The sequence below is a fragment of the Oryctolagus cuniculus genome, chromosome 3, assembly GCF_964237555.1.
Source record: "Oryctolagus cuniculus chromosome 3, mOryCun1.1, whole genome shotgun sequence".
NCBI classification, from domain to species: domain Eukaryota; kingdom Metazoa; phylum Chordata; class Mammalia; order Lagomorpha; family Leporidae; genus Oryctolagus; species Oryctolagus cuniculus.
In genome coordinates this window covers 53,852,410-53,878,632 of record NC_091434.1, presented here as the reverse complement: position 1 = coordinate 53,878,632, position 26,223 = coordinate 53,852,410, and the positions used below count along the sequence as shown (strand labels likewise).

At 38.8% G+C, this 26,223-nt stretch overlaps 1 protein-coding gene across 1 annotated transcript; it reads left to right on the top strand.

The window, feature by feature from the left end:
• Positions 1–12: 12 nt before the first annotated feature.
• ZC3H15 (zinc finger CCCH-type containing 15) lies at positions 13–26,223 on the top strand. Its single transcript, XM_002712328.5, has 10 exons — positions 13–482; positions 9,973–10,074; positions 15,244–15,355; positions 16,818–16,970; positions 17,205–17,296; positions 18,719–18,901; positions 20,491–20,637; positions 20,789–20,890; positions 22,154–22,277; positions 25,413–26,223. The coding sequence occupies exons 1-10, from the start codon at positions 408–410 to the stop codon at positions 25,601–25,603; spliced, it is 1,281 nt and encodes a 426-aa protein (XP_002712374.1). The 5' UTR covers positions 13–407; the 3' UTR covers positions 25,604–26,223.

Genomic DNA, 26,223 nt, shown 5'->3' with positions numbered 1-26,223 from the left:
ACGCCCATCCTCAGTGAACGAGGCGGAGAAAGCACAGACAGGCAGCGCAACAATCCTCTCGCCCACATTCATTTTGAGCCTTCCAGCAGCATAGAAATTCTAGGGTAAGCGCACGACATCACGCGTGACGCCGGATTTATTTTCCCACGTCCCGTCCCTGCCCCCTCCTGGCCGGAGGCGGCAGAAGCGCACGCGCTGCTCCGCTTCCGGGCGCCGCTCCTCGCTACCCAACATGCTCCGCGACGCCGACCTGTCGCAAAGGCCGCGTTTCGGCAGCGAATGAGCGACTTGCTTTCCGGGCGGTGCGGCGGCGACGGCGGCCGGGTCTTCCTCCTCTTGCCGCGGGGCCAGATCCCCCGACGGTATCCAGCTGCGTTTAAGTCTGGCCGGTGCCACCTGTCTCCGCAATGCCCCCCAAGAAACAGGCTCAGGCCGGGGGCAGCAAAAAGGCGGAGCAGAAAAAGAAGGAAAAGATTATCGAAGTGAGTACCCACCCCCCCTCCCCCACTCATTCCGCGAGTCCTACGGGAAGCAGCCTCCAACTCCCCGGGGCTTCGGCCCCGGGCTCCGTGGGCCACGTGTCCTCCCTTTCGACTCCGTGTAGCCCACTGTCCCTTCTCCAGCCCCCTGGTGACGCTTGCTACCTCTCATTGCTATAGTGACGCTGCTGGCGCCCGCGCACCTGGGCTCTGCTGTTCCGCCTACACGTAGCTCGCCTTCACCCACCCGGCTGCGAAGCGACCACCGGGCCCGCCACAAGGTTTCATCCTTGTGTAGCACTTTTCAAAGCTGGAGACGTTTTCAGGGTTGTGTTTTAAAAAGTGCTATGAACGGGCTCGGGTCAGTCTTTCTGGAAGGCTGACTCATGACGGGTCTTTGTGTTCCTGGGTAGGTTTTTTTTTTTTTTTTAAAGCTTCAGAAGTATATTGCTAATTTTTTGAAGCCAACCGATTATTATTTGGTGACCTTTTCGAGCCACCTCTGTAAGAGTCCTATAAAGAATGGCGGTTTCTTTCAAGTCATAGCTAGCTCAGCCGTCTTGCACGTAGTGCTTGATAACATACATTCTGAGTCAGATTATGTAGAATAGCTCTTTAAAAGGAATTAAGGATGTGTCGTTAGCTGTATGAAATACCATACTCCAGTATGTTTTTTTCTGTATTCGTTTATTAGGTAACCCTTTAATAGCCTGTTGATGCTACGTGCTCTACACTTGTTTTCAAACGACTGTATCAGTTCTCCAAAGTGAACTATACTTGACATTTCGTAAGCATATTCCAGTAACGAGATTATCTCCTTCCTCGATTTCTATTACTCCTTCTCATAATTAAAATCTGTAGTACCGCGAGTACTTTTGAGTATAGTTTGAAAGACATGACCATTTTACTGCATGAGGGTGTCTGATGGACAGTAAAATGCTTATGAAGAATTAAGTTACCTTGGCCAAGTTTCAGCTCCGAAATAGAACCTGTATTCTTAGCTAATTTGTGCAGTTTAAAAACCGTGCCTGGTAGCGATATTTAAAAACAAAATAATTGCCATCACACCTCAGTTCACCATCACTTTTTCTTTTTACATTTTCTACTATTTGAGAGGCAAAGAGTGAGAATGCACACACTCCTCCATTGGTTCACTCCCAAATGGCCAAGACTGGGCCAGAGCCTAATATAGGCTTCAGGAAACAGGAGAGAGGCAGGAATCTGAGTTACTTGAGCCATCTCTGTTGCTTCCCAGGATTTGCATTAGCGGGAATCTGAAGTCAGGAATCAAAGGCATCAAATCCAGGTATTCTCATGTGGGACTCAGGCATCTTAACCACTAAGCTAAACTCCCACTCCCATCTCTACTATCACTTCTCTGAACGATCTGGATTCCTGCCACTTGGGTAAATCTGAAGATGATGATCTGATGACATTTATTGATGTAAACCAAGGACGGTTTAGGAATGTCATTCTATTTCTAAATTTTCTTTACTGGATTAACGTAATAGACTATGATACAAAGTAAAATTCCTATATGGGGGCAGGTGTCTGGTGCAGCAGTTAAAAGACACACCTTGGAATGCCTGCCACCCATATCAGAGTGCCTGGGTTCAAGTCCAGGCTCTCTCCCAATTCCAGCTTCCTGCTAATGTGCACCCTGGGAGGCAACAGCTGATATCTCAGGTAATTGGGTATCTCAGGTAATTGGGTCCCTGCCCCATAGGAGACCTGGATTGCATTCCCAGCTTTTAGCTTCAGCCTGGCTATTGAGAACATTTGAGCTGTGAACCAGCCAATAGGAGATCTCTCTGCATGTCATTCTCATTCTGTCTCTTTCTCTGCCTTTCAAATAATTGAAATAATGCAAATTTAGATGAGAAAATGATGTTACATGACAATTTAAACTACGCTTTATGCATAAATATAAATGTTGGGTTTTTTTGTTTTTTTTTGTTTTGTTTTTTTTTTTTTAATTTTCTATTTGAGAAGCAGGCAGACAGAACACCCATCTTCTGGTTCACTCCTCAAATACTTCCAGTGCCCAGGATTGGCTGGGCTGAAGCTGGGAGCCAGGAAATCAACTACTGAAGTCATCGCCTGATGCTTCCCAGGGTCTGCACTGACAGGAAGCTGGAATTGGGAGAGAACCAAGACTCAGACACTCTGATGCTGGCTTCCCAACCACCATCTTAACCACTAGACTAATGCCTACCCCTGTTTTATTTTTAATGGGTAGGGCTAAGGTTTATAAGAAAGTGTATATGAAAGTTATTTATAGTATCCCATCAACTCTAAAACCATAATAATCTTGTAGTAAGATTATTAAGATAAAAACTTTAGTTAACATGAGTGAAGATAACTGCCAAAGAAAAATACAAGGATTGCATTCTTTAACTGACCAAAGAAATGTTATATAAGTGATGAAATCAGGCCTGGTTTATTTGTTTGCCTTTAATATATCAGATGAGCTTTTTTTTTTTTTAACTGTAGTAAAGTTCTGCAGACTCAAATGTGCTTTATTGATGCTACACTGAAAGGGTATAAGAATACTGTAGATAGTTAGGTCTGCTCTGGTTAGGAAACAATATATTTCACTTTATTCAATAGCATAGACAATGTTTTCTGTCTTCCCTAAAGGTCCAGCCTGTCTGCAGAGGAAGTTTAACTCCCTGCTCCCTAATCAAGTTTTATACACTTTACCCATATTTTTGTATGCATTTCTAAAATATCAAGTAAAATGACTTTGTTGTTACAACATATAAAAATTAAAGTGAAATATATTTTGTGGCAGATTCACAATGAACGTAATTGAAGCCTGGTTCAAACTGGTTATTAATCTATTTGGTTATTAAAAGTTTTGTTACCAAACACTTCTCCATATTCTATTTTGACATGTAAAAACTAATACTTCAGAGTCTGGTTAATTTGGGGAGATCCCATGTATATGATCTGAAGTTCTAAATTTAGTCAAAATTAACAGGCAGACCATGTGCTTTTAAGCAGCTGTCTTGAAAGGACTTTAAAATAAAATTGTTGACTTACATACCTGTCCCGTGCCTCTAGTGTTTTTTCTGCCACCACTAAGAATACTTACTATGAAAGAACAATAACATGTAACTTCTGGAGTTCTTCAGGAAATGAGAGAATACATGAGATGTAGTATAATTTAATGAAAGGAGCACCAGCTTTGGAGTTCAGTAGACCTGGGTGAAAGTCCACACTTCAAATGCCAGGCTTTGTTATTCGGGACAAGTTACATGTCCTGTCTGAGCCACAGCTCTCATTTGCAAAGTGCAACTAACTTTTAAAATGTTCCAGAGGAGTGAGTTAAATGATACAGTATGTGGAAAGTGCCTGCCATATGACGTGTATTCAGTAAAAGGTGGCTACTATTACTAATACAGGATTACAAATTAGTACTAGTTGGGAAATAGACTGATTTTTCCCTCTCAATATGGTGCTTGCTCCCTGCCTACCTGAAGTAATTTCTTTTTATCGCCCCTAGGTTTTTCTTCTATAAATGCCCTCAAATTGCATGAATTCATTAGCACTAATAAGTATTTTCTTTCTAAAACGGTATGTCAGAGGGTTATGATTCTGTTAGATATTCACATATTATTCCCAAATGATATATGTCATTTGTGTTCTTACTGCTAAAATCTTACAATAAATTGAAGTCAGCTTTGGGCAGTGTTTGGTTGTAGAAAGGGAAAATAATCTGGTTTCAGGGCAAATAAAGAATGCATAGATAAGGACTATTAGCAGCAAGGAAGGTGCTAATACAGACCTATAGAGATCGGATCCAGGTGTGTAAAAGAATGGAGGAAAAATTACTGGTTTATCAAAAAAATTTCAGCTGTGGTCAACTGTTGATTATTTGATCAATCAGTTGCAGACTATCCATTATATTAATGGACAACAAAATAACATTAAACAGTGCTTTTGAGGAAAAGTTAATTAAGGTAAAGTGATGCCAGCCTTTGTTTACCCTGGCATTCTGAGGTAAATTTCAGTTACCTTGGACTGCTCTTTGATTTTGACCCACCCTTCCCTGCCTTGTTTTTTACCACCATCTTGTTTAAGGAACAGAGGCTGTCTTGTGAAGGGAGCAGAATTATCTTAAAGGTGGGAAGGGGGAGGAAGGGTCAGTGTTTTAAGAGAAGTCTGCATTTCATTGTGTGTTAAGACTCTTTGGAGCCTCAGGGAGGCATGCTTTTTCAGCTGTCTGCTTTCTAAACTCTGTATTCAATTCCAAATTGTCTTCTGAAGCGCATGCACACTTCCTTCCCTATAACTGATTTTTTGGTACCCTGTTAATCTGGTGAAAAGCATCATTTCCCTAGTTTTTTTTTAACCGTGACGTGGAGTTCACTGTAACTTTCTTGTTTCTCACTTCATAGTTCCCCATTCCTAGATTTAAGTTAATCCTTAGTTAAGGATCTGTTCTAAGCTCCAGGAAAAAGGAAGAAGCCTTTTTGAAGAATTCCAAATTGTAAACCAGCCTGTTTTCCAGAGGCATTGTGGCATCCCAGATCTACAATGTGATATTTAGAAAGTTTTTAAAGTACTAATCAGCCCAGTAACTTAACCAGTTTTCTGTAGGAGTACATAGTTTTTCATGGTAGAAAGAACAAGTACTTTCATTAAAGTCAAATACATTTTGGTTTAAATACCACCTTCCATTTAATAGTTAATGATGGGCTACACACAGTTCTCAGTGTTTTGGGGAAAGGAGAGGAAAGAGACACACAAGGCATCTGTCAGTGATACGTACAAAGCTCCCTTAATTCTGTTAGTTAACTATTATTACCCTTTTTATAGTTTGAGGAAACAAGAACAGATTAAATAACTTGCCCAAGGTTACTAAACAAGCAAGTAGCAGAGCCTGGATTGAAACCCAGGAAGTCTGGCTTTTGAGTCCTTAGTATCAACCACTGCGCTGTACTGTGTCTCTATAGTCAATCTTTTAACTTTCACAATAAACCTAAAGGTTGAGAATTAGACTCACTTTCCGGTTTAAAACAACAACAACGAACCAAAAACTTTGGCAAAGAATGATTTCCCAGCTCTGGTTGGTATTAGATCTCAGGCAGTCCAGCTACAGAGCTTGTATCTTTATACCACATTGCCTGCACCTTATTAGTAGTGTAACTTCAGAAGAGTGGTTTGCCACTTCTGAGTTTCTGTATTCAGATTTCCAGAATGAGGTGTATCATAGAACTGTTGAAGATTCAGTAAAGTATGCATTCAGAAGTCTCTGTTTAATGACTGCTAGATAAATGTGTCTCACTATAAAAATAGTTTGATTTCTAATCTAATTGGAGACTTCCAAAACACAACTCATTCATTATCTCTTCAGACTGGTTAATCATGTACTAAAGCAGTTTCATTAAACCTGAAAACTTTTTTCTTCTAGGATCTGTAGTTTATATATCTCTACCAGAAACTACCTCTGTGAGTACTTTTTTCCTAACTGACCAGGTTACTTTAAGGGACTTTTTTTTTCCTTCCTGGGATTTTATATATTTATACCTACCTTGCTATATTTGGCCTTGTTTATTCATAGTTTGTATCTCTGTAATTATGTATGGGTGATGGTTGAACACTAGTCATACTATTTTCTGGCAAAGCATTTGTAGATGCTGTTACACTTGTCCTGATTCTGTTTTACCTAGAGTCTCATCTCCCCATCAGAGCTCATCTTTTTTTCTAAAAGAAAACTAGTATTTCAGACTTAGCTGCTGCACTAAGATCAACTCTCTCCATATGTCACATTATGCTTGACCATCTTTCCTTCAAATTGGATTGTGTTAAGCTTTCTCTTCTGTAAAAATAAGGGCAACCATCTATAAAAACTCGATGAGGAGAATCTCAGCTTGTGTGTACTTCCTACTATCCTTTTTCATATACATAGGCATTAGAAAATTCATGTGTGATTTTGTAATACCATATTGGGATGGTAAAGTATGAGGCAGGAGCTGCTGGTTGGCACAGTGATTAAGACACCACTTGAGATAGTCACATTCCATATTGGATTGCCCAGGATCAAGTTCTGGCTCCACTTATAACTCCAGTTTCCTATGAAGCACACCCTAGGAGGCAGCAGATCATAGTTCAAATACTTGAGTCCCCATCAACCACATAGGAGACCCAGATTGGATTCCTGGCTCCTGTTCCAGCCCTGGCTGTTGTATTTGTTTGGGGAGTGTGAACCAGTGGATGCATGTGGATTTATCCACCTGTCTGTCTCTTGCTCTCACTCTCTATCTGTGCTTTTCAAATAAAAATAAATTTGACAATCCCATGTTAAAAAAAAAAAAAGTTGAAACATGAAGCAGGTATTTAGTGTAGGGAAAAGCAAAGTTTTGGTGTTTGGATGGAGATAGATGTCATGCATAAAGAAATATTTCCCTTGGGGCTGGCGCTGTGGCTTGGCAGGTAAAACCAGAATCCCATATGGGCACCTATTTGAGACCTGGCTGCTCTACTTCCAATCCAGCTGTCTACTGTAGCCTGGGAAAGCAGTAGAGGATGGCCCAAGTCCTTGGACCCCTACATCCACGTGGGAGACCCAGAGGAAGCTCCTGGTTTCTGGCTTCAGTTCGGTGCAGCTCCTACCATAGCAGCTTTTTAGGGGAGTGAACCAGTAGATGGAAGACTTCTCTCTTTCTTTCTCTGCCTCTGCTTCTGTGTAACTCTGCCTTTCAAATAAATAAATAAATCTTTGGAAAAAAAAAATGTCCAGGATGAAGGATAAGGTGAGGTGAATTGGAATGAAGTTTTAAAAAAATGTTTTATTTGTTAAAAATAAAAGTATTTCCCAAAGAGAAACAACCTTTTAGAACCTAAACTTTCTTGAGCTTTTTTAACTTAAGAACTGTGAAAGATCTGTTTTATTATTTGAATTGCTGTACAGGTTGTCCTGTGGGATGTTTCAGAAGCTAATTTTCTCAAAACTATTGTTTTCCACTTGCAGCTTGTCCACATAGGAGATATTCAATATCTGAATTGCATTTAGTGTATTAACTGCCTCTCAGAGGATCGATCTCAGGTTACTTTCAGAAGTAGGCTTTTTGCCTCATTCTTTGCTGAAACTAGTTATAAACAAGAGAATGAGTAAGAGAGTAAGAAATACAAATCTTATTTTGAAATTAGGAGAGATCTAAAATTTAAATGTCAGCATGTAAAGATCTGACAGTGGATATGTGAGTTGGTACCTGACTTAGTATAGCAGAGCAGTCAGGGCTGAGTGCTTACATAGAAGTGCATTGAGATTCAATTGCGTTTGCTTGGGAGGTACTAGGTAATATAGGTGAAAGACAGAAAATTGGGCATTAGACATGTTTCAGTAGCTGATAGTTCTTACCTAATATCACTTGATGAGGTGACTACCATGCAAGAAACAGGAGGTATATTTTTTGCAGTGGGGGAGGATCAAGGGAAAAGCAGCACAAGATGGCATAAGTGTTTGGGCTCCTGCCATGTACATGGGAGACCTGGATTAAGCTCCTGACTCCTGGTTTCAGCCTGGCCCGTCTGGGAGAGTGAATCAGAGCATGGAAAACCCATTCTCTCTCTCTCTCTCTCTCTCTTTGACTTTTAAGTAAATAAAGCCTTAAAATAAATAGATAAATGTTGGTTTTTTGGGACTGTTACCCAAAAAATTAGTCTAGGCTTATTGCCCTCCTATCCAGTGGATTTTCCTAGAGAAATAGAAAATACACAGAAAAAAAAAAGACTTGCCGCCCATTCACATATGGTAAAACCCATTAGTTACACCCACTGTATTAGTTTTTCAGGGCTGCTGTAGCAAGTTTCTAAAAACTAGATGTCTTATTTCACAGTTTTGGAGAGTACAGATATAAAATCAGGTGTCAGGAGAGCCATACTCCTCTGAAGGTTGTAAGAACTTTTAGTTTCTGGTGGTATCTGGCAGTCTTTGGCATTCATTAGCCGTGTCACTCTGTGTATCTATCCTTCCATCTTCTACACTAGTTGGACTTAGGGTCACCCTAATCTAGTGTGACCTCATCTCAACTGCAAAGACCTATTTCCTAATAAAGTCACATTTAAAATCAAGAGGATGTGATTTGGGTGGAGGTGGGGGGTAATTTTCCAGTTTACAGTCCCTAAACACACATAAACACACACACGCCCTGGATTCTAGGTTTTTTTTTTTTTTGTACTGCATGTTCATTAAAGATGAACAGATAGCCAAAGACCCCATGAGCACCTTACACATAATAAGCATTCCATAAATGATAGCCACTACCATAGTAATAGTATAATCATGGTCCCTTAATGATAGAGGTAATTCTGAGACCTACATCATTAGGCAATTTCGTCATTAGCATATTTACACAAATTAACATCACTAGGTGATACAGTGTTAAGTCATTATATAAATGGAGGAAGCACATGAATACATTCTGAAACTGTAATATGAATATCACAAATGAATTTTTTAGTAGTATTGCTTAGGGGCCAGCATTATAGCATAATAGGTAAAGGTGCCACCCATGACACCAGTATCCCATGTGGATGCCCTTTCAAGTCCCAGCTGCTTTGCTACCCATCCAGCTCTCTGCTAATGGCCCAGGAATAGCAAGGAAGATGGTTCAAGTGCTTGGACTTATGCTACCCATGTGGGAGGTCCCAGTGAAGCTCCTGGCTCAGTCCTGGCCATAGCAGCCACATGGGAAGTGAACCATCAGATGGAAGATACCTGTGTGTGTATAACTCTGATTTTCAAATAATTTTTAAAAAAATGTTGCTTGGGGCTGGCATTGTGGCAGAGCAGGTTAAGCCTCTGACTGCAATGCCAGCATTGGTATGGACACTGGTCCAAGACTGGGCTACTCCACTTTCGAGCCATCTCCCTGCTAATGCACCTGGGAAAGCAGCAGAAAATGACCCAATCCTTGGGTTGCTGCACCCACATGGGATATCAGGAATAAGCTCCTTGCTCTTGGCTTTGGTCTGATCCAGCCCTGGCTGTTACAGCCAGGTGAAAGATCTCTCATTCTCTCTCCCCACTTTGTTTCTAACTCTGCTTTTCAAATATATAAATAAATAATTGTTGCTTATTAGGTATGCTTTAATTTTAGCATTTCTGCTTTAGTGACAATTAGGAATGTGTACATTTCAGTTTGACTCCATTATTAAATTAGTAGTTTTTGAGAAGCTCTCTATGGTAGGACTTCATATCCCAGTATAACAACTCTGTGTGGCCCATAAAATAGTTGTTTTGAAATGCACTTTGGAAAAAGCATCATAGAATAAAAAGTATGTGTTGATTTATAAAGAATCCTTGGTAATGTTTTGTGGTCATTATGTTGCCTTGACTTGATGTTTGAGTAGTTTTTTACATCTGTTTGTATAGCATTAGGAAGAATATTTTTTCAATCAATAGGTTAAGAATCATTTTTAGGTATAATTGGAAGAAATATAGTAATATACATTGCTGAGGTATTTCCATGTTCTCTTTTAGGACAAAACTTTTGGTCTAAAGAATAAGAAAGGAGCAAAGCAACAGAAGTTTATCAAAGCTGTCACTCATCAGGTTAAATTTGGTCAACAAAATCCACGTCAGGTAAATAATTTATATTTTTATATTATGAGTGTAATAATATATAACATTTGTTACAGATAAAAATATTTGGTATTATAATTTTATTTCCAAATGAAACTTAATTTTAAGGTTTTTTGCATGTTGCCTTTCTTACACAGATGTATATCTTAAATATTCCTGCAAGCCATTTTGATATAGTTCTTTTCTGTTGTAAAAATGACTGCATACTATTCTATAGTACAGATGTATTTTATCTGTTTCAGTACTCACAAGTGATCACTGTGTTTGCAACTCTTCTACAAGAAGTATCTATATGTATTCTTACATGTGGTTATGCTTTTACTGGTATCCCTGTGAGATAAATTTTCTAGTAACTTTCTAGTTCAAGGGAAATGAATTTCTAAATTTAACAGATTTGCCTAATCACTTTCTGTGTTATACGTTTTCATCTAGAGTCGGTACTAAAGTTCTTTTTAATGTATTCCAGTCTGATCAGTGTAAAGATGTCTCATTATTGTTTCCCTAACTATTGGAGAGTTTCTTTTCATGTGCTCATTGGCTATTTGGGTTTGTACTTCTGTGACTGGACTATTCAAATCCTTTACTTTTTTGATTTTTTTTTCTTGTCCATTTATGAAAAATACCTTTTGTATACACTGCAGGTAATTGCTGATATTTCAGCTATATTTTGCCATACAACAATTTTTAGTTTTGTCACCTATGTAGTTTTTAACACAGTTGAGTGATCTCTTCTGCCACTAGGCAATGCATGCTTTTCCTAGATTTTTTTTCTATTTTTATTTTCACAATCTACAACTTGTCATATAAATTTATTTTGCATATCCTTAGGTTTGTTTTTCTTTAAATGAATAGCCTTTTATACCATGATCATTTATCACTGAAGTTTGAGCTATATTATGCTCTTATTTCTAGTTCTCTCTTTTCTACTTATTGTGTATCCCTGAGTATCATATTGATTTTTATTATGGAGACCTAGTAATAATTCTGTTACCTATTAAGGCAAGTCCTTTCCCCAGAATATTCTTCCTTCTATTGTTGTTGGCTGTTCTGAGGTCATATGAATTTGGAATTTATTCATTGGCAACTCATGCAAAAATATTTAGCTCTTTTTTCCCTTAAAGCTTTTATAGATCTTTTATGTGTTCAAATTTTATAGACATAGCTGTTTATTTTCTTAAAGGACTTTTTTCACTGTTCTTAATTCCTTGTCCTTAACTTATAGAAACACTTTGTTTTGTTTGTAATTATTTGAAAGGCTTGGGAGTTGGGGAGAGAGGAGAGAAAGAAAGATAGATCTATATCTTATCTTCTGTCATCATCTGGTTCACTCCCCAAATACTCAAAACAGCCAGGGCTGGGCCAGGCTGAAGTAAGGACTGGAAGTCCATCTGAATCTCCCACGTGTGTGGCTGGGCCGGTCTGAACCCAGAAGCCTCAGACATCATCCAGGTCTCCAGCATGGGTGACAGGGACCCAAGTATTTAAACTCTTTAACACAGGAGAGAAGAATTTCTAAAGTGTTTAAATACACATTCATTTTTTTCACCTGAGAATATCAGAATATGTATTTATGAGATAATCTGTATCTGCAATAAATTTCTTTAGGTTGTGCTGACTACATGTCAGTGCCCAACATTTTTCTTTTCCCCCAGCCCAATTCTGGAACCAATAACTTGTTCTTTCAAGCTGCTAATTTTAATAGCCTGGTTTAATAAAATGTGCTGTTAACTCTCAGTATCTGTAAGTTCTGCATCTGTGGAGTCAAACAACTGGGAATCAAAAAGATTTTTTTTTTTTTAATATTGTTACTGGCATTTACTATGCAGTTAGGCCTATGGTGATTGATGGTTGCCTCCATACTGTACATATACAGACTTTTTGTTGTTATTCCCTGAGCTATTTTACATAGCACTTACATTGTAATCAGTTGTTAGAGGTAGTCTACAAATAAATGTGAGTAGGTTATATGCAAATACTTTGCCATTTCATACAAGGGACTTGAGCTTCCATGATTTGATATCCTCAGGAATTGGTCCTGGAACCAGTCCCACATATGGACATCCATGGACAGCTGTATGCTCAGAACTTGGAGTCAAATAGACTTGGGTATCAGTTGTACAGCAGAAGGACAGTTAACCCTAGTAGGGCTCCTCTGGTGGTTAAATGAGACAAAAATGTAAATTTTCTATTAGACCTAGGACTGTAAGAAGTATTCACTTTCTTCCCTTACTCTCTTTTTCAATCCTATTTCAATCCTATGTTCCCTCTCCATCAAACTTTTTTTCTTCTGGGGGAAGTATTTTGAACGATTTCAGATTTCACAGATCTGGAAAAACCGTAAAATTTGTGGTGGTAGTTAGGTTTTAGAGTACATTGAATATTGTACGTTCGATAATTTCTTGACATGTGGGACTTTATCTGTGAACATGGAGCACTTTAACCACTCACACTAAATTTAGAAGTGAGCAGCAATCCTGCTCTTAGGGCTGAACTAAGGTGAGGTGCCCTATGGCTACAGAGGATAGCTGTACTCTTATGTCTTCTCAAACATGTCTCTTCCTCACACGTAGAGTCAGTGAGGCCAAAAGGATGTACCCACCCAGATTTTTTACACTGCTCCCCAAAACAGCTTAGAGCCCACTCTCAGGACTTACAAAGGCCTATTCCCCTTGCTCATCTCCACCTAGGATTTGCTGTGCTGCCAATGTGCCTGAAGTTGACAAAGGGAGAATTTGTGCAAGGAGGGTAGACAGAGCCTGGGTTTATACCGTTTTTTCCCCCATGCCTTTTACCTACCCCTGTACACATAAGGTAGAATAAAACTGAGAGTGGAAAGAGGAGGAAGAGGAGCTGTGGGCTGACTCAGTAACCACCTTGCTTCAGTGTGAAACTCTGTGGAGCCTGAGCATTTTAAATTTGAACCAGTCCTTCCAAGTCATCAAGTATACATATTTGTAAATTAGTAATACAAACCATGTTTTACTTAACATTATCTTGATTTCTAATGTTTAAATACTTAGACAAATAGTTTGTGGATCTCCATTACTCCTGCTCTTTTCCCACATGTTTGAGGTGGGCCTAGTGAGCAAAGAGTATTTTTAGTAGATTTATATAAAGTAGCTTTTTTTTTTTTTTTTTTTTTTTTTTTTTTTTTTTTTTTTTTTTTTGACAGGCAGAGTTAGACAGTGAGAGAGAGAGAGAGACAGAGAGAAGGTCTTCCTTCCGCTGGTTCACCCCACAAATGGCTGCTATGGCCAGCGCGCTGCGCCAATTCGAAGCCAGGAGCCAGGTGCTTCCTCCTGGTCTCCCATGCGGATGGATGCAAGGCCCAAACACTTGGGCCATCCTGTACTGCCTTCCCAGGCCACAGCAGAGAGCTGGACTGGAAGAGGAGCAACCGGGACAGAATCCTGCGCCCTGACCGGGACTAGAACCTGGGATGCAGGCACCACAGGCGGAAGATTAGCCTAGTGAGCCGCAGTGCCAGTGCTTTTTTCTTTTTAAAAAATGTTTTCGTTTAAACACTTCCACCATGTGGTCAGGGCCCGAATTGGAATATCTTTAACCTTATTACAGCATTTGGCCATTCGTTTCCTAAAATTTCTTCCTTCAACATTTTTTATCCTGATTGCTGCCTACTTCTTTGATGTTTTTTAGTGTTTATAATGGACTGTTTACATCCTGTTCACCCATGTAATGGTATTATTCAAGGAATTGTCCACTACTCTTGGCACTTTTTTGTAATTTGAATAATTTCACATACACTCCAAATTTTAACCAGTTACTATCTAAGCTATTACTTCTAAAATCTTTATCTCAAACCAGACTTTTTCTGGTTTCATGTAATCAGTATCTATATACAACTGCCTTCTAAGTAACTCCACCTAGCTCCTCTGTAAGCATCTCATACTCGGTATATCCAAAACAGATCATCTCTACCTTCTACCCTGAAACCTGTTCCTCCTGTATTCCCTGTCTTGTTTAACAACACTAGCCATGCATATGATAATCCTAGACTCCTCCTCCTTACCCCTCAAGCTCAGCTATTCATTTAATCAGTTATACCTCCTAAAGAGTGCTACCTGTCTTGTTTTTTCTGTCCTCACTACTAATACCCCCATTTAAGCTCTTAACGTTTTCTTGCCTACAACAATTACAATGGCTTCTTTGCCTTCATTCTTAGATTCTGGTTCTATCCTCCACAAAGCTACCATCAGGATCCTTTACAAAATATGACCTGATCTTGTCACTGATTTTAAACTCTTTTAAGTTCTACTTTATCACTACTGATATGGTCCAGATTTCTCATGGATGTTTCTCATACCTTGTCCCTCTGATCCTGGTGTCTGCATTGGCTGGCTCTTTCTGCATTTCTTCTTTGTTGCTCTTCTTTCTTGCTCTTCAGTAGAATGCATCCAGTTTTCAGCTCAATCTGATTTTCTTAGGCATGTAGTCATTCTTTGTTCCCAGATTCCCATATATTATTATACATAGATGTTGACATGTCTGTCTTCCCACTAGGTTCTGAGCTTTAAATAAGATCTTTGTCTTTTCACCTTTGTATTCCCTGTCATCTAACATAGGACCTGACATGTAAATGTCTGGATGACTCTTCTAATGATATTAGGTATGTAAATTGTGTGCCTGGAACTATGTTACATGTTTTGTTTAGTCTCTTGCACTGACCTAGCCCAGTGTTTTCCCACAGGGACACTGTAGGTATTTGGGGTGGTACAATTCATTATTCTGTGGCACTATATGTTCAGAATATTTGCATCTCTGATCTTCAAAATGCACCCACACATTTCTGGGGAATGGGTTGCTTTCATAGGAAAAATGACCCAGGTGAGAACCATTTACTAAAAATGCTGGGCCTGTAGTAAAAGCTTAATGCTTGTTGCTATAAGCTTTTGAATACATATTTTTAACTAGGCATGATACCATTTGTAGAACAAAAAGAATCATTACAAGATATGGCAGTTTTGTTTTATAGTTCAGCCACACATTTATATTTATAAATACTACAAGGCTATTTTAATACTTATGTTAAAAGGTAAAGGCTATATACCTATCAATATGCAACTGTACTTGTTACATTAGTGACTACCATGTATTGAAAAGAACTTTGTAGACCGTCAAATTTACATTTTAAACCTGGGAATATTATAGGTAGCACAAAGTGAAGCTGAGAAGAAATTGAAGAAAGATGACAAGAAGAAAGAATTACAGGAACTAAATGAGCTCTTCAAGCCTGTAGTTGCTGCTCAAAAAATTAGTAAAGGTAAACTTTAAATTTCAGAGGTGTTACATTATCAAATGTAATTTAGGTTAAAAAGTGTTGATTTACTGTGTTTATCTTTTTTAGATTATAAGCCAATTGTGTCTGCTTTGGAAACTGTACCACTTTGTCAAAATTAATGTGCATCAATGGCTTGCTTAGGGCTCCTCTATACAAGGATATTTCAGAAAGTTTGTGAGAAAATGGAATTAAATGATAAGATTTGAGACAGTTGTTTAGTCTCATTGTAGCTCCTTACTCCAGCTTTCTACTAACATAGATCCTGGGGGCAAGCTGTGATAGATAGCTCAAATAATTGGGTTCCTGCTACCTGCATGGGAGACCTGGGTTGAGTTCCTGGCTCCCGGCTTCAGCCTGGCCCAGTTCTGGCTGTTTTGGGGAGTAAACCAGTGGGTGGGAACACTTGCTTTCTCTCTCTCTGCTTCATTTATAAATAAATATAAAATATAAGTTTGTTTTGGTATAAAAAATTTGAAATTCATGTATAGTTTTTCATAATACACATCATTCATGGACTTTTTAGACATCTGATAGGCATGGTTTCAATTTTTTGTGCTGAAATAAATTCATCTTTTCATTCCCATTTTCCATGAAATTTTTGAAGTGCCCTCATATGTGCAAAGTTGTACCTTTGTACAAGTAACTATAATTGCCCCGTACTTAAGGCAAATTTAAGGATTTAGAAAGTCTACCAGTTGATTTATAATATCCAGTCTTTGGGCCGGCGCTGCGGCTCCCTAGGCTAATCCTCCGCCTAGCGGCGCCGGCACACCGGGTTCTAGTCCCGGTCGGGGCGCCGGATTCTGTCCCGGTTGCCCCTCTTCCAGGCCAGCTCTCTGCTGTGGCCAGGGAGTGCAGTGGAGGATGGCCCAGGTGCTTGGGCCCTGCACCCCATGGGAGACCAGGAAAAGCACCTGGCTCCTGGCTCCTGCCATCAGATTAGCGCGGTGCGCCGGCCGCAGCGCGCCAGCCGCGGCGGCCATTGGAGGGTGAACCAACAGCAAAGGAAGACCTTTCTCTCTGTCTCTCTCTCTCACTGTCCACTCTGCCTGTCAAAAAAAAAAAAAAAAAATCCAGTCTTTGATAGTAGTCATGGCAAAGCATAGTTGTATAAACTGTCAGTTGCAAATTTTTGGCAGTATTCCTCTATTTATGTGTTTCTCTTGCCTTCTGCCTCATTTACTGCAGTTAGACTAATGACTATGGAATAACCCACGGTTGTGTTTGGTTTCCCATTGCCTGCTGCCTTTCTTAATGAGAAGAAAAGAAACAAAAATAGATTTAAAGTACCACAGGAAGGACTTAAAAGAAATTTCTTGATAAATAAATAAAAGTGATATTTTCCTCTAACATCAGTGAATAGAAAAATCATCATTTAACCAAAAGTAATTACGTGTCACATACAAACTATGCTTTATGATCTAGCCAATGCTGTTTGTCATAGGTGCAGATCCCAAGTCCGTGGTATGTGCATTCTTCAAGCAAGGACAATGTACTAAAGGAGATAAGTGTAAATTCTCTCATGACTTGACTCTGGAGAGAAAATGTGAAAAGCGGAGTGTTTACATTGATGCAAGAGATGAAGAACTTGAAAAGGGTATTTCTTTTAACATTCTCTTAAAAGTGAATACCAGTTGCCTTCGGTTTGTTAACTAAGATATTAACTAACTTGAAGAATATTTCAATTTTAGGATTATGTTTGTAAAAATAATTGGATTTAAGAGTTTTGTTAGGTTATGAATCTTATACAACATTCTCATCTGTTTAAGGAGATAGGTATAATGGAAGCATTAGATAAAATTATTTAATCTTCATAACTCCTTTTATTTAGATACTATGGATAATTGGGATGAGAAAAAGCTGGAAGAAGTAGTGAACAAGAAGCACGGTGAGGCGGAAAAGAAAAAACCAAAAACTCAAATAGTATGTCCTTTTCTTGAATTGAGTTGCTGTGGTATTTATCATTAGACAGAATTATGTGGCAAGGTATTTGCTGCTATTTTCTACTGCATTTTTCTTTTTAAGTTGTTGGGAAATTTCATTTCATCAAAATAAGGTGCATGTTTTTTGGGTGGGATTTTGTGAGCTATATTTGATGATATTAAATTCTTCAGAAAAAGCTTTTGAAAGTCATGTAATACTGAAGTCTTTTAAATGTCGTTTTTCTGAGGATTTTACTTCCCTGAATATGGGTTGAATTCAATCATATTCAGATAGGGATTCTTTTCTTATTTTTGTTATAATGAATGGAGATGCGTTAAACAAACCCACTTAATTAAATTAATTAAATGCTTTGTTTTGATGCAAAGAAGTTTTTGATTACAAAACTGCACTTTTTTTTTTAATGATTTTTTGTTTATTTATTTGAAAGGCAAAGTTATAGAGAGGGGAAGAGATAAAGACAGATCTTCTATCCACTGATTTACTCCCCAAATGGCTGCAGTAGCTGGGACTGGGCCAGGCCAAAGCCAGGAGCCTGAACTCCATCCTGGTCTCCTATGTGGGTGCAGAGATCCAAGCACTCGGGCCACCTTTCACTGCTTTCTCAGACTTATTAGCAGGGAGCTGAATTGGAAAGGGAGCAATCAGGATATTACTATGTACAAATTCCAAAGTGAATTTTTGGTGGGTGGTGGCTCTAGTATTCCAGAAAATGTACCTCTAAGGATTATTGAGTATTTTCTCAGACTTTGCATTGATGTTGACATACTCATCTATAATCTCATTATAGTGAAAAATCTTAGTGTGCTAGAAAAATTCTAAAATGTTAGTTGCACAAAACTTTTTTTTTAAGAGAAATCCTGTTGGTTACTTTTTCCTTATTCGTAAAGCTTATGACTACAATCTCCAGTACAGTTGTATTTTGCCCCTCTATTCATGTTTTGAAAGGTACCTATACTTTATGTTCCTTTTGTGCCTTGTGCCTTATGCCCTTGTGACTCAGATGTAAGAAATTTCCTATAATGTCAGGTAAATCAAATAGTGTTTATATAGTTACTGTATTGATTAATTTTTAGGAACAATAAGAACAAAGTAACATTTAATCCATTTATACTTTTTAAAAAGCAAACTTTGGGATTATATATATAAAGAATAACAAGCAACTTTTTGTATAATTCAGAATGCAAAACAGTGACTAAAATAGAATAAATATTAATCTTCTCTAAAGAGAATATGCCATTGTTTTAAAATAAATTTTTATGTGTATTTCTGTACATAAGAGTATTCTCTACCTAGGTGGTTTAGCCAGAGGGTATGAATAAGATGTATTTATTCCATATACTTAACCATTGACCTTGGAAATAAATGACACTGAGCCACTAGTGAATAATATTGTCTCTATAGGTATGCAAGCATTTCCTTGAAGCCATTGAAAACAACAAGTATGGCTGGTTTTGGGTTTGTCCTGGAGGGGGCGATAATTGCATGTATCGCCATGCACTTCCTCCTGGATTTGTATTGAAAAAAGACAAAAAGAAAGAAGAGAAAGAGGATGAAATTTCATTAGAAGATCTAATTGAAAGAGAGGTAACTAATATTTTTCCTACCACTAAAAAAATAAGAAGTATTGTGGAATTCTAACAGTTACCGTTTGGAGGCAATAGCATATTATTATGAAAGGGGAAAAATATTGTGACATTTTCCCAAAATTTCCCGTACTTTGATTCTTATGTATCTAAAATGTAAATCGAGGCAGGTCAGTAATTTTTGAATTTGTTAAACGGTTTTTTTCTGACTAGCTAGTGGGTTGTCAAATTGCCCGTAAGACTGAGTTATCAAAAACACTTAGTCTCTTCTTAGATTGAATATATAGTTTATATCTTTTCTCTGGTGCCATTTGTCCCCCACTGTAATACTAATTAGCACATATATAAGAGATCACCTTGTTTTAAAAAAAAAAAAATTATTTATTTATTTATTTGAAATTTGGAGTTAGAAAGAGAAGGAGAGGCGGGAGGTGCTGTCTTCCGTCCGCTGGTTCACTCCCCAGTTGGCCACAACAGCTGGAACTATGCCTATCCAAAGTGAGGAGCCAGGAGCTTCTTCTGGGTCTCTCATGAGGGTGCAGGGGCCCAAGGACTTGGGCCATCTTCTACTGCTTTTCCAGGCCAGAGAGCTGGATTGGAAGTGGAGCAGGCAGGACCCGAACCAGCACCCTTATGGGATGCCAACACTGCAGGTGGCGGTTTTATGTGCTACACCACAGCACCGGCCCCAGAAGGAGATCACTTATTCCAGTTTTTCATTTATTTTTATCATTATTCCTGGGTTCTAAATACTAATTTTGCTGATACAGGAGGATGCATCTATGTTGTGTAAACACTTTGTGTTGAGATTACATACATTTATGATAAACAGACATGTTTGATTTCTCACATAATGGATATATAATAATGGATATAATAGTACTATAATAGAAAACATACACTTATGAGTAAGGTATATTTGAGCTTGTGTCCTAGTTCTGCCTCTTGTTAGCTATTAATCTTTCGTAAATTTCCTATCACCCACTGTTAGCTTATTTGTGTAGATCAATGTATTAGCATAAATGTGTAAATCATTTAATACTAAATACCAGGCTGAAGTTCAGCAAGTATGAAGGGGTTGGAAATTGTGTGTCATGGAAAACTACACATGACTTCAAATTTTTTGCTCCAAAATAAACTTAGTTCCGTTTTACACAAACTTTTTGAAATCCCCTTATGTGACTTTTTTTATCTATTTATTACTCAATTATTGGCCCTGAGAAGCAGTTGATTTTTTTTCTGTTTAGTTTTATTTCTCTCCTGAGAAACACAAATGAAATTTGATACTGCTGTGGTATTCTTTATATTTATTGTTTTTTAATATTGCTTATGTTAAAAAATTTTTTCATCATAAATGTTACTACTCACATTCAGTGCTGAGAAGATAGCTAGCTCAGAATAATCTATTTTAACTATCTGTGTCTGTGGACACTCATTTTCCCAATTCTCCTATAAAACAAAAGTAAATTTATTCCAAATTTAATGTCTTCAGGATAGTCATAAGCAGATGTTAATTGTATTAAGAGAAAGCTGCTATTAAACCTACTGTAGATCACTTTTGGAGGAAAAATTAACTCTTTATATTTGCAGCGTGCTGCCCTAGGCCCAAATGTTACCAAAATCACTCTAGAATCTTTTCTTGCATGGAAAAAAAGGAAAAGACAAGAAAAAATTGATAGACTTGAACAAGATATGGAAAGAAGAAAAGCTGACTTCAAAGCAGGCAAAGCACTAGTGGTATGTGTCAAATTCCCACAGTTGATTCTTGTTTGATTTTATAATTTTTGGGTCATACAAGATTTCACCCTTATGTAATCATGTGAATGTCTAAAATCAGTAATTAAGAAGTTTTTGAATTTTGGCTGATTTTATATTTATGTCTTACTAGATCAGTGGTCGTGAGGTATTTGAATTTCGTCCTGAATTGGTCAATGATGATGATGAAGAAGCAGATGATACCCGTTACACCCAAGGAACAGGTGGTGATGAGGTAAGAGGAAAGTTTTCTCCTCATCTGCTTATGTGTAGGAAAGAAACCATTGAGACAGTAGAGCAGCATGGTGAAAAACGCCAACACTAGAGCCAGAGTGGCTCAGTTCAAATCCTTAGGCTGTCAGTGGGAAATTACTTTGGGCCTCCATCTGTGTGTAACTTGGACATAATGCTAATCATCCATCACAGTGCTTGTGAGAATTAAATGAGTTTAAAGTCTTTTTTTGTTTAATACTTTTAAAAGAGCAGTGGTGAGAAAGAGGATGAATTAGAAAGTGCAGAGTTGGGAGTGTAAGAAAATAGCAGAATCACTCGGGAGCAAATTTAGTTATCACAGGTATACTGTTGACTTTTTGTGTAGTTGTCATAAAATTTTAGCCTCTGAGTTCCAAGAGACTGTTATAATGTGATGTCAGAGGAAAAAGCTTCACATTTGGCATTGCTGTTCTTTTTTTAAGAACAAAATTGAATAGTGGCCACACTTTTTTTTTTTTTAACTTGGTATCAGTGATAATTTTGTTTCATTAAGACCAAAGTAAAACTAATTTATGAGGGGTCTTTTTTTATTTTTTTGACAGGCAGAGTGGACAGTGAGAGAGAGAGAGAGACAGAAAGGTCTTCCTTTTTGCCGTTGGTTCACCCTCCAATGGCCGCCACAGCCAGCGCGATGCAGCTGGTGCATCGCACTGATCTGAAGCCAGGAGCCAGGTGCTTCTTCTGGTCTCCCATGCGGGGTGCAGAGCCCAAGCACTTGGGCCATCCTCACTGCCTTCCTGGGCCACAGCAGAGAGCTGGCCCGGAAGAGGGGCAACCGGGACAGAATCCGGCGCCCCAACCGGGACTAGAACCTGGTGTGCCGGCGCCACAAGGCGGAGGATTAGCCCATTGAGCCGTGGCGCCGGCCATGAAGGGTCTTTATGCGGTGGCTTACTAGGTTAATCCTCCGCCTGTGGCACCAGCATCCCATATGGGCGCCGGTTCCAGTTCAGCTCTCTACTGTGGCCCGGGAGGGCAGTAGAGGATGGCCCAAGGGCTTAGGCCCCTGCATGAGAGACCAGAAAGAAGCACCTGGCTCCTGGCTTCGGATTGGCGCAGCGCCAGCTGTAGCGGCCATTTGCGGGGTGAACCAACAGAAGGAAGACCTTTCTGTCTGTCTGTCTCTCACTATCTGTAACTCTACCTGTCAAATTAAAAAAAGTAAAACTAATTTATGAGAATACTATTTTTATTTGTAACAATTTTTTTTTCTCTGTTGTTAAAGGTTGATGATTCAATGAGCGTTAATGACATAGATTTAAGCCTGTACGTCCCAAGAGATGTAGATGAGACAGGTATTACTGTAGCCAGTCTTGAAAGATTCAGCACATATACTTCAGATAAAGACGGTAAGTGTGCTAATTTTTGTATAATTCTGAGAAATAGGAAGCTGTCTAAAGGGGATTAGACCAGGCTTAATAAGCTTGGATGTTTTTCAGTTAACTAGCTGGTAACCTGTGGTTTGGCTGTACACAAAAGTAGAAATGAGTAGCAGAGGCTGTAGAAATACAGTGAGTGGCGTGGTGAATGTTGAAGCTGTTAACTGAAACTGGAAGGGAAGAAAAGGAAGTTTGCAAATGTAACTAATGAAATCAGTTTGGGACCTCTTGAATTCAAGATTTATTTTTGGCTATCAAAAGTGACATTGTCTGGGATCCTTTCTAACATTACAGAAGAAAATTTAGAAAGTCATCTGAATTGGTACTAGAGAATAAATGAGCTCACTCAGGTAAATAGCATAGAATAAGAACATTTTGGAACACATTGCAAGGGACCAGCATTATGGCACAGCCCTTAAAGCCGCTGCCTGTGATGCTGTCATCCCATATGGAGGCCAGTTCGCGTCCCAGCTGTTTGCTTCCAATCCAGCTCCCAGTTAATGAGTCTGGAAAAGCAACAGAAGATGGCCCACGTGATTAAGCCCCTGCAAACCAAGTTGGAGACTCAGATGGAGTTCCAGGCTTCTCCCTTCAGCCTGGCCCACCTGGCCCAGCCCTGGCTGTTGCAGCCATCTGGGGAGTAAACCAGCAGATAGAAGATCTCTTTTTGTGTGTAACTCTGCCTTTCAAGTAAATAAAATAAATCTTTGTACACAAAAATAGAAAGATATCTGTGTGTATAACTCTGTGTTTCAAATAAATAAGATAAATCTTTTTACAAATTAAAAAAAAAAACTCACTGCAAGCATCATTTAGGGTAGGCAGAGGAGAACAGGCTTAGGAAAGATACTGAGAAATAAAAGATTCGAAATAAAAGCTTCTGAAAAATAAATACGATGATTTGTTAATAAATATGAGTTGTCAAAATTAGGAAAGGAGTTACAGATTCAGGGTGTTTTCATCAGGACTGTAGTGATTTGAGAAATGAAAAAAATGAGGGCAAATCCTACTTAGAGAGGGAAACATTGTCACGGGACTGACTTTTGGATACAGGAGACCTAGATACATGTGTAAGTCAGAGAAAAAGATCTGATAGAGTAAATCAGATCTGATAGAGTAAATCTGATAGAGTAAATACTGGGGGAAGAAAAAATCTGATAGAGGAGGAGAAATTGAAGATGAAAAGAGCTTGGGACGGATATTTGGTGCAGCTTGGGATACTCACATCCCACATCAGAGTTGCTGGTTTATCTGCTTCTGATCCAGCTTCTTGCTAATGTACACCCTGAGGGGCAACAGGTGATGGCTTGAGTACATGGGTCCTTGCCACCACATGGGAATTTCAGACTCCTGGTTTTCACTTTGCTTGGCCCTGATGGCGGGCATTTGGGAAGTGAATCAGCAGATGGAAAAACTTTATCCGTCTGTCTACATGTCTCTTTACTCTTGAAATAAAATGAAATGAATTAATTTTCTTCAAACAAAGGTTATTTTAAAACAAGACCTTGGGGCCGGCGCCGCGGCTCACTAGGCTAATCCTCCACCTTGCGGCGCCGGCACACCGGGTTCTAGTTTGAGTCAGGGCGCCGGATTCTGTCCCGGTTGCCCCTCTTCCAGGCCAGCTCTCTGCTATGGCCCGGGAGTGCAGTGGAGGATGGCCCAAGTACTTGGGCCCTGCACCCGCATGGGAGACCAGGAGAAGCACCTGGCTCCTGGCTTTGGATCAGCGCCGTGCGCCGGCCGCAGCAGCCATTGGAGGGTGAACCAACGGCAAAGGAAGACCTTTCTCTCTCTTTCTCTCTCTCTCTCACTATCCACTCTGCCTGTCAAAAATTAAAAAGAAAAAAACAAGACCTTGAAATGTAAATAATGATTAAGTAGGTGTGTTTGGAGATGAGGTTTTGTTGGTATAATTTATGTCTAATTGTACCATGAGTACATGAGGGGTTTGAAGAGAGGTAAAAGTTTGATATGCTTGGTGTGGGATAAAAAGGTAGGAGTAGTAATTAAGCCAAACCCTAAAGGAGAAAAGGACACAATTGATAATTTGAAAAGCTGCCTTCCCTCCTGAGATCTGAGAATACTGTCAAGCGTGTTGCTTCACCAACATGCAGACTAAATTGCTTCTTTTAAAAGAAGTAGAGCTTTGGTGACAGTACGCACAATTACAAATATTTCAGAGGTTATAATCACAGGACTGTATTAGACATGTTTTAAGCTGCTACAATTTGAAGTTAGGCTGATAAAATTATTTGTGTGCATATTGGTGTCATTTAACAAAAAAAAGGCAAAATTTTTGTTAGTCACTTAATGGTCTCTGAAGAAAAGTAGCTGCATAGCTCTGTGTTCTTTCTTAACAATTTAACATGATAGATTGGTCTGATTTCACTAACATTGCAGCTAGTGTGATTTAACTATTTGAAAAACCAAAAACCAATTGCTAATATTACAAACATTTTTGGTTCCATAATGATTTAGTCAAACAAAATACTACATGGATGTTGATGATTTTAAAACCTAGTTGCTAGGTTAGGTAGGGTACACAGTTATACAAGATTTGTCTTACCCTCAAATGTATAAACCATTATGCAAACGTCTAGTTAAAGTATTTCATAGCAGATATATAATAGCAAATAAGCTCAAAAATTGTTTTTAAATATTTATTTCATTTATTTGAAAGAGTTACAGAGAGAGCGATATCTTTGATCCGCTGGTTCAGTCCCCAAATGGCCGCAATGGCCAGCGCTGAGCTGATCCCAAGCCAGGAGCCAGCAGCTTCCTCCAGGTCTCCTAAGTGGTTGCAGGGGCCCAAGGACTTGGGCCATCTTCCACTGCTTTCCCAGGTGCATCAGCCGGGAACTAGATTGGAAGTGGAGCAGCCAGGACCCGAACCGGTGCCTACATAGGTTGCTGGTGCTGCAGGCCAGGGCTTTAACCTGCTGCACCACAGTGCCTGTCCCTCAAAAACATTTTTGCTAGAGTAATTACAAGGAAAAATTTCATAGAAAAAGGACAAGAGGAAATATAATTAGTTTGTGCTGTCAGTTGCCAGTGGAATAATGTATGTTGTTTCTAGGCCTTATTAACTTATATTTTTATTTTTAGAAAACAAATTAAGCGAAGCTTCTGGAGGTAGGGCTGAAAATGGTGAAAGAAGTGATCTGGAAGAAGACAATGAAGGGGAAGGGCAGGAAAATGGAGCCATTGATGCCGTTCCTGTTGATGAAAATCTTTTTACTGGGGAAGATTTGGATGAACTAGAAGAAGAATTAAACACACTTGATTTAGAAGAATGACACCAAGCAAGTCAATGACAAAATTAAGTCAGCTCAACGTGAGTTGAAATTGACTACATTAATTTTTTTCCGCCTAGAATCAACAGGATGTTTGTTTCTCATGCTGATTCTGGAGGGTTTGTTCTCCAAAAAAGGAATATTCTCCCTACGTCTTCTCTTCTGACTTTGACTACATCTCATAGTAAGTTCAGAGTAGTTCATGATAAATTGAAAATATAATGGTCATTGCAGAAAATGATTGATTGTTGTAACTGTCCACTCAAGTAGGAATTGTAACTGCTTTTTCAGCTTTTGGTTCTCATTGGGCATGTGTTATTCCCTAAACAACATAAATTTACTTTAAAATACCCTTCATTTGATGCAGTTTTTAGTGAGTGATTTCATTTCCTTTGTATTTATATGTTTAAAAGACTGCCTGAATATGAGAACTGTACTTCATAAAGGAAACTGCATATGCAGATTCAGTATTGTATATCTTTGGACAAGTAGATGGACATTTAAAATGGGACTTTAATCTGACAGGATCAGTTATAATGCCCGTTGTTAAACTGTTTAAAAGTTTTCCCTCTTCTTTTTTGCCAATAAAGTTGTAAATAAAGACCGTCATACATTAAAATTAA